At 37.4% G+C, this 9236-nt stretch overlaps 1 protein-coding gene across 1 annotated transcript; it reads left to right on the forward strand.

The window, feature by feature from the left end:
• On the forward strand, nt 1-9236 carry LOC138324301 (probable 4-coumarate--CoA ligase 1). Its single transcript, XM_069269379.1, is given in 10 exon segments — nt 1-22; nt 280-398; nt 663-871; nt 1129-1300; nt 1574-1742; nt 2016-2113; nt 2407-2548; nt 2904-2986; nt 7868-8039; nt 8419-9236. Coding segments are annotated over 10 exon segments (1305 nt in total). The 3' UTR covers nt 8538-9236.

The following is a 9236-nucleotide window of genomic DNA, read 5'->3' on the forward strand; positions in this document are numbered from 1 at the left end:
ATGGCTTTTTCGCTTCGTCACCGTTCAAACTGTTCTTCACTTGCCAATAGGTTTGCGCATAGATCAAAATCGAAATAAGAAAAAAACATCAACGTCGTGAATATTTTTGTTTCACATTTGATGCTTTGTAATGTGTAACATACCAGTTTCCCAAAATGTCCTGCATTCACACAGTTTTCTTCGTTGCGTTTTAAAAGTTATTCTTATACAAAATATGGCAGTAATTTAAAGAAATTGTCTTGATATAGTTTGATACTTTTTGAGTTCGTTGTTCTATAGGCGAATTAGCAAGACAATTGCTACACTCAAAAACGTAGGCCATTGCCATGATGCCCGAGTGTTTACCCTCAGTAAGACAAGCTGTCAACTCGACCCAGGACATCAGCAACAACATTAAGGTAAGGTGATATGTTATGAAAGGTATCAAATAGATAATAATAATCCTGTGAGTAATGAAGGCAATACGTGAGAAAGACATGAAGTGATTTAGTTGTAAAAAGATAACCGAATCACTGAAGTAAGAACCGGAAGATTTCATTCTTTTATTCCAAAACATACTAATACATCATTGATGGCACAAACATGGAGCAGCAAATCGGCAGTGTTTTCTTCTACAAAATGTTATATTTATCGTACGCGTTCAACTTCTGATTTTTTTACAGTGGTTTATCAGTATTGGTGGACAATCAGAAGGATGTATACCATTTAGTGTCCTACAAGAGGATGATGGGAAGGCATTCCCAATGAACGTTGATATCTGTCCCGAAACAGACGTCCTTTTCCTGCCCTACTCCAGTGGGACCACGGGACTTCCGAAAGGAGTCATGCTCACTCATCAAACCGTCATAACAAACATGCTGCAGCTGATCAAGTAAACTTCAATCAGTTATATTCGTATCGTTTCCATTTATCAACTTCAGTTATCAATGAAACCTCATGTATAAGAAAACTTGAAAGTGTAACGACTTTTAGGTTATCTGCTAGTAAGTTTTTCACAGTATTAAACTATTTTTAATGACTTTCGAAAATGAGCATGGCCATCACATACGTCTTATACATTAGACCGATTAACCATGAAGCACGGCATTTACATGTGATCATTAATGCGCTCTTACATTCTTCTTTCAGTGGTCCAATGTCCCTAGATTCTGATCGGGAACGCTTACTTGGTCTGATTCCATTCTACCACATATACGGTCTCATGGTTATACAGTTCGGATCTGTCTGTCTCGGCACCAAACTCGTCACCCTCCCCAGATTCGAGCCGAAGACCTTTCTCACAGCTATTAAGAAACACAAGGTAATACCTATATTACGTTAGTTTTATCAGCTTCTAACATAACTATGTTGATAAATAATCTTTGCAAACGTTAACGTACGCTAAGAACTACTGTATAGTCCATATTGTCCATATCATTGTTTATTTCACACATCTGAATCATTTTTCTAAAGCTAGAAATTCATCCAAAATGAGAATCTTTGAACAAATAACTGACAGAAACAAATCATAAGTTTTACATGTGTTGAATAACCTGACATTTTATTCATTCCTGAAAGTTAACTTCATTTCTAGGTGACCTACATTCATTTGATACCTCCCATCGTCCTATTCCTTGCCAAGTCGCCTTTAGTCCGAAATTATGATGTTAGCAGTGTGAATACCATCGCTTGTGGTGCAGCCCCGTTGGGGTCTGGACTTTCAAACGAGGTGTCTTCCCGGCTGGGCTGTCGCTTGTTACAAAGTTTGTGTCATTTTATGATGTGGTAAAACTATTATTTCATGCATACCAGTCAAACTGGTATAATAGACAAGCCAGCTAAAACTTTAAATCTAAAGATTTGTCATTACAGACGTCTCTTACATTCACAACTAAGGGTTGTGATTTTCAGTGATATGTTTTAATCATGTGAATGATAGAGTTTATGAATATCAACCATGCTGTTATTGTCTCAAAACATGTTTAGCATTATTGTATATGAAGTTTTGATAAATGCACCATACTGATTATGTTTAGTTTACGGAATGACCGAAGCCAGTCCCGTTACTCACTACGACTCCACTCCACCGAAGGTCGGAACTGTTGGCCAGCTGTTGCCGAACACACAAAACAAGGTAACTGTTCATGGATGCTCTAGTGACCTACAGTATGGGCCCAGTTTCACGAACATTTCTTAACTTCAGGAATTTCCCTAATAAGGCATTCTCGTGAAACTCGGTCCTGAAGAATTCTAGCATGCTAGCTAATGATAGCAAGGGCACAAACGCACTGATCAGTACAACCTTCGATAGTTCTTGGTTATAGTGTTGCTTAGAAACGGAAATTGTTAACAGGTCAACGAATAATTCCCTTTGTTAGATAATTGGAATGTAAATGATCACTAACGTTTCTTGACTTTCTTACTAAGGTGATATCCGTTGAGGACGGGAAGTGCCTTGGTCCAGGAGAGACAGGTGAAATATTAATCAAAGGTCCACAGCTGATGAAAGGATACTTAGACAACCAGACAGCTACTGACAATACGATGCGTGATGGTTGGTTACATACAGGTCAGCGCACATAATGAGAACAATTTAGAATGACAAATACTAGATCTTCTTTTGATGTCAAAATATTGTTAATCGAGAATGAATACCGCTTCTCTGCCAAAAGTCTAAAGATTTTCGATCTCATTTTTTTTTATGCGGACAATACCACAGATAATTCTGTTATTAGATGTTTCAACATTGAAATAACAAGACCATTGAATTGTTCAATATAGTTAACTTGTATAAAAATATTAAAATAAAAAGAACGATTGCAGTAAATGTACAAAACAAACAAAGAGAAATCGAATGTTAACAATTCGTGGTATTTGTTATAAATGTTTTTGTAACTTGTATGTGTTATGATACGTGTTCGTAGGTGACCTTGGTCATTATGATGAGGATGGGTACTTAACTATATCAGATAGACTCAAAGAGCTCATCAAATACCGCGGATATCAGGTAACGCTCAAACACTTTTTGTTAAACATTTTTATATAAAATTGCAAAAGAAGTTATCTACAAGATTCAAAATTTAAAACTTTTTAAAGATGCTCCACCGCCGACAGAGCATAAATGACACTCCTCATTTGAACAATAATTGGTGTATAATCGTATATATATACATATATATATGTCTAATTAACACAAAAAATAATATAAAATAATTTAATTTGCTTTTGGTTTATGTGCAGTCAGTACTTAATTTAATATAGGACATAGTACCATTGAATTTTTTCGGGATGCAATTAATTATTTTTAATATTTTTATCTTGACGTAAAATTAGAAACTCAAACTTTTAATGGTGAAAATGGTGTTGCTGCTGTTTTTGATAGAGGAAAATACCATTTGTCAGCGGTGGAGCATCTTTAATGTTTTTTATACCTTTAAGAAAATAAACGTGATTAAAGTCATCTTGATTAAAGTTGGTGTTTTTAAAGATAAAATATTCACAAGATTCGGAATTTCTGGTCTTCAAAAATGTTCTTATATAAACTGTATCATCAATAAGGATTCATGTTACATGTTGTCACTTGTGTTTATTTTCGAGTTTTTGTGTACGTAATACTATACTGGCAAGGTAAGTGTACTCATTAACAATGAAACATCGAATGTATACAGTTTTACATAATTATCATATTAATGACAAATATGGCTTCCCCCCCCCAAGCACAGCAAAGATTTGTTTTACCTAAGATCTTATATTAATTAATTTTATTGCATATTTAGTTAAGCATTGATGTAACTATTTTTTAACTTCATAGGGGTATGAAAGAAATTTTGTTTGCAAACTGTGTGAATCCGCATCTCACAAGAGTTTGCAAATAAAATTTATTTCATTCCCCGATGAAGTTAAAAAATAGTTACATCAATGCCTGTAATTAATTTTTCAGACTACTAGACAAGAGGCCCAGAGGGCCTGTATCGCTCACCTGGTTTTTTGTTAGTAATTATCACAAGAATCTGACAATTAGAAAAATAAGCAAAATTGACTCCCAAAGTTTAATTTTGAATCACAACCATACAATGATGCTATTGATACCATACAAATATATTTACACTTGCTAGGCTTGGTCACTATACGCTAATACTAGCCGATTTTGTTTACCATAACTGCATGGTAACATTGAACTTTGAACTTGCGTAAGGAAATGTTCTGTGCAACGTAAAAGGACTACTTTTTTTTTAAAAAGGAACACATGGCTTTGTTTACATTTTGACGCAACATTACGTGTATATTGTTGTTTTTCATAGAATTTTGGAAAAATGTAAACAATATATACATGTTTTATATTTATATATGATTCAAACAATTTTTAAATTAACAATGGTATAAAGAAACGGAAAAATATCCCGACCGGGGCGACGTGCTTTCATTTTTGTTAAAAATGATGGGTGTCAAATGTAAACATTACCTCTGTGCCTATGTTCGTCCTACGATCGAGCCTTTGGGGTGGACGGGTGTGAGACCCTCTGATAGAGGTCAGTTATAAACATATCCTCTTGTCTTTGTTCTTTGAGTATTTAATCATGTGTATTATAAAACATGCACCGCTAATAATCCACGTGTTGACAGTTCCGCGTCACCACAAATACATTGTATCCATCGAACTAGCCCGAGATACTCTGGCCCTGACACCAGACTTAGACATTATGACAGATAGATGTCTGGTTTAGGGCCAGAGCGCAGTAGTAATCGAAAACCTGGAATAAGCCGACACCGTTTGGTATCGGGCCAGGTACTCTCCGATTCAGACTACTTACAAAATATTATCACCGAGAATCGCCACTTACCTTGGTCTTTTCAACAAATGAATAATTTATCTACTCATAGCCATCCAATTTCATCACGCATGCACGTTCTATTGTGTCAACACAGTAGTTTCTTTTCCTCAACTTTAAATTTCCCTCGTCGTCGTCGCCATTTTCTCGTAGTATGCAAATCATCTTTAATATCGACGGATTGCTATATTTGGGTAGATATGATATTCATTTGATAAATAGACTAAGGTTAGTGGTGCTTCTCGGTGGTCAGGCTGAATCGGAGAGTACCTGGTCCGATACCAAACGGTGTCGGCTTATTCCAGGTTTTCGAGTACTACTGCGCTCTGGCCCTAAACCAGACATCTATCTGTCATAATGTCTAAGTCTGGTGTCAGGGCCAGAGTATCTCGGGCTACCATCGAACACAAGTGAATTTGGATCTAAGCGTAGATTATATAATCACATGGCCCCCAAGGATATAATATCGTCAAGTCAGACGACATCTCAAACACATTGAGCTACTTGAAAATCGGTGTTTTGACAACTTCGTGTGTAAAAAGTGTGTAAACGTGCGTCAGCCTCGCCTCGCTGCACAATAACGGTCACACATGTGGCCGTGTACAAATTCTTTATGTTATTACGCTACATATTAACTTTTAGCAAAATTGAATATATATTTAAAGTTCTGATCTGATTAAATAAAATTATCTCTGAAATTTACTTTGTTTGTCATGTTTATTTTACACTAAAATATTGAACTTTTTTATCGTCGCGGATGAATAATTCTACCTTAGGTGAAGCGTCCATCATTCGCTGTTCAATTGAGTAAGCTCCTCCCACTTTTGACCGACTTTTATTGAATAATTACGTCACTTTCAAATGACGATTTTTTTTTTGCATAAAATATAAATAAAAAGTCGTGTGAGTGTAAATAACGCGCCCCATAGAATATATTCTTAGAGGAATTGCTCCATACAAGCATGGTTAACATAAAAACGAAATCCAATCCCTATATGCTATCCAATACATAGGTTCAGAGACAAAGTAATTTATATGAAAATAGTAGCCTAATTGACCTTTTTGACCTCGCATATATTGCTGTTTAAGGCCCCGGGGGTCAGCCCTATCATTTGTACAATTTCAAATCCCAACCCTATAAGGATGCTACCATTGCATTATAAGTGCTCTTCCATTCTTAGTTGCAGAGAAGAAGTCGTTTATATGGAAATAGCTAAATTGACCCCTTTTGACCCCACCCTTCAGGCTCCTGGGGGGTCAGCCCCATCATTTGCAAAATTTTGAATCCAAACCCTTTAAGGATGTAACCATTGCATTATGAGCGCAATCCCATGTTAAGTTGCAGAGAAAAAGTCATTTATATGGAAATTGACCATTTTTGACCCCGCCCTTCAGGCCCCCGGGGGTCAGCCCTATCATTTGCTCAATTTGGAATCCCCAGCCTACAAGGATGCTACCATTGCATTATGGGTGCTATACCATGCTTAGTTGCAGAGAAGAAGTCATTTATATGGAAATAGCCAAATTGACCCCTTTTGATCCCGCCCCTCAGGCCCCCCCCGGGGGTCAGCCCTATCATTTGCACAATTTTGAATCCCCACACTATAAGGATGCTACCATTGCATAATGGGTGCTATACCATGCTTAGTTGCAGAGAAGAAGTCATTTATATGGAAATAGCCAAATTGACCCCTTTTGACCCCGCCCCTCAGGCCCCCGGGGGTCAGCCCTATCATTTGCACAATTTTGAATCCCCACCCTATAAGGATGCTACCATTGCATTATGGGTGCTATACCATACTTAGTTTCAGAGAAGAAGATGTTTATATGGAAATAGCCAAATTGGCACCTTTTGACCCCGCCTCTCAGGCCCCCGGGGGGTCAGCCCCATTATTTGTACAATTTTGAATCCCCACCGTATAAGGATGATATCATTGCATTATGGGTGCTATCCCATGCTTGGTTTCAGAGAAAAAGTCGTTTATATGGAAATAGCCAAATTGAGCCCTTTTGACCCCGCCCCTCAGCCCCCCGGGAGTCAGCCCCATCATTTGTGCAATTTTGAATCCCCACCCTATAACGATACTACAATTGCATTATGAGTACTATCTCATGCTTAGTTTCAGAGAAGAAGTCGTTTATATGGAAATAGCCAAATTGACCCCTTTTGGCCCCGCCCCTCAGGCCCTCGGGGGGTCAGCCCTATCGTTTGTACAATTTTGAATCCCCACCCTATAAGGATGCTACCATTGCATTATGGGTGCTATCCCATGCTTGGTTTCAGAGAAGAAGTCGTTTATATGGAAATATCCAAATTGACCGCTTTTGGCCCCGCCCCTCAGGCCCCCGGGGGGTCAGCCCCATCATTTGTACAATTTTCAGTTAGTAGCCCATAAGGATGCTACCAGTCAAATTTTATTGAAATCCGACCAGCGGTTATGGAGAAGAAGTCGATTGTTGACGGACGCCGGACGACGGACGACGGACGCCGGACGCTGCGGTATCCCATAAGCTCACCTCGGTCCTTTGGACCAGGTGAGCTAATAATATAAAATACGTTTAATGTACGATTCCACTGATTTTCCAATGGATTTTTTTTTTCTAAATCAATACGCATGGTCGACGTCTCTATTGTGCCGTCATGATACCGTCGGTTTTTCGCGTCATTCTCGGATGTTTTCTTCATAGTATATGGAAAAAAGAATCTGCCAATCAGAAAGTTGGATTTAGTATGAAAACAAATAAACATTAATTATTTCAAAGAGAAGGCGTTCTCCATTAGTGACCAGTTCGATGAACAAAATGTATTTGGCATTGTGTTTCAGTGATATAATAACCCTTCAAGATGGACAAGAGTTCGAATTTGACAAGGAAGCACGAAAAAATACCGAAGTCTCCAAATATGCAACACCTGGCATACATGGGATGTGATCCTTAATGATAACACAAGTATCTATTGGTAGCTAGCTATAGGATGGTATTCAATATATAACCCAGTCAAATCAAACATATTTATCAACAAATACACATAGCGCTTGTTATCTCGTTTTCTACACCAGGTAGTCCCTGCAGAACTAGAGGCGTTATTACTGACCCACCCCTGTATACAGGACGTCGCCGTGATCGGTCGGGACAGTGGCGATGTCGCTATCGGGGAAGTCGCCCGGGCTTATGTCGTCACTAAACCTAACACATGCTTAAAGGAGGAGGATGTTCATAAGTTTGTAGACGGTAAGTTTGAAAGAGATGGTAAGGTATATGTATATTATAGTTCATCAAAGGTTTTACACAAACAGATTCATTTCTTTTATTGATAATGACGTTCATGAAAATTTATCATCATGGTACTTTTAATTATCAATCGTTTTCGTATATCCAAGTGCGCCTTATGTGTGCTAAAATGGAAGAAATTGTTCGATTCAAAAGCTTATGTCTCTTGCATAGGAAGAAAAGTGATCCGAAACGACATCGTTTGCTAGCCTCTGATGAATAATCATATTTATGTACCCAGTCTTACCCGATTAGTCCAGAAAGCCAGTAATTTACATGTGCTCTCTATATTTATTTTAAGATTTTGAAAATTACTAAACCTTTGGTTCTTACTCTACAGAAAATGTGATTGATTACAAACGACTGTCGGGAGGAGTGAAGTTTCTAGACGTCATACCAAAATCAGCCAGTGGTAAAATACTCCGGCGTCAACTTAAAGAAATGTTCACCAACGAGTGAAGGCATACTCACCATTATCGATGTATTGCCATATAGATACATTGATGATTCGGTAAATTACAGTTCTGGTGTCAAGTTGTAGTGGAAAAGAAATTGTTTCTTTCCGCCAAAGACTGCGGACAATATAGTAATTGTGGTAAATTAGTTTTGATGTCGAGTTGTCTTGGAAAAGCAATCGTTTTCGCTCATCCTCTTCAGGATTAAATGTGCAGGAACCTTTGTTTCTTATGGGTTCTAGACAAAATTATGCTCAACGATATTTCAGAAATAGCTTTAAGGATTAGGTTATTTCTTTTATGGTTCAATGTGATATTCCCGAACGAATTCTTGAAAAACATGATTTTACCAAGTATGACATCACTATTTCATGATCAGTTGCTTTTGGCAGCTTAGTTTCGTTCGAAGAAAGGAAGAATGGACCTAAAAACAAGTGCAATGCAACTAACCATGGACCTCAAAATTTCAATCTGAATATGGATAGGATAATTTGTCAATATCCCATTGTGTCCACTCAAGTCAGGAATTTGTACTGAATGTTTTAAAATTATTATGTTGGTTGTGACAAAAAAAAAGACATTCTGTTGTTTATTTTACATTATTTATTTAATCTTCCAAAGAAAGGAATCCATGATTTAACTTCAATTATGAAAGCTTGGTGTAGCTGATATATAAAATCTTGTATGTAAAATAAACAGCAAC

Source organism: Argopecten irradians, chromosome 5, assembly GCF_041381155.1.
Source record: "Argopecten irradians isolate NY chromosome 5, Ai_NY, whole genome shotgun sequence".
Taxonomy (NCBI): Eukaryota; Metazoa; Mollusca; class Bivalvia; order Pectinida; family Pectinidae; genus Argopecten; species Argopecten irradians.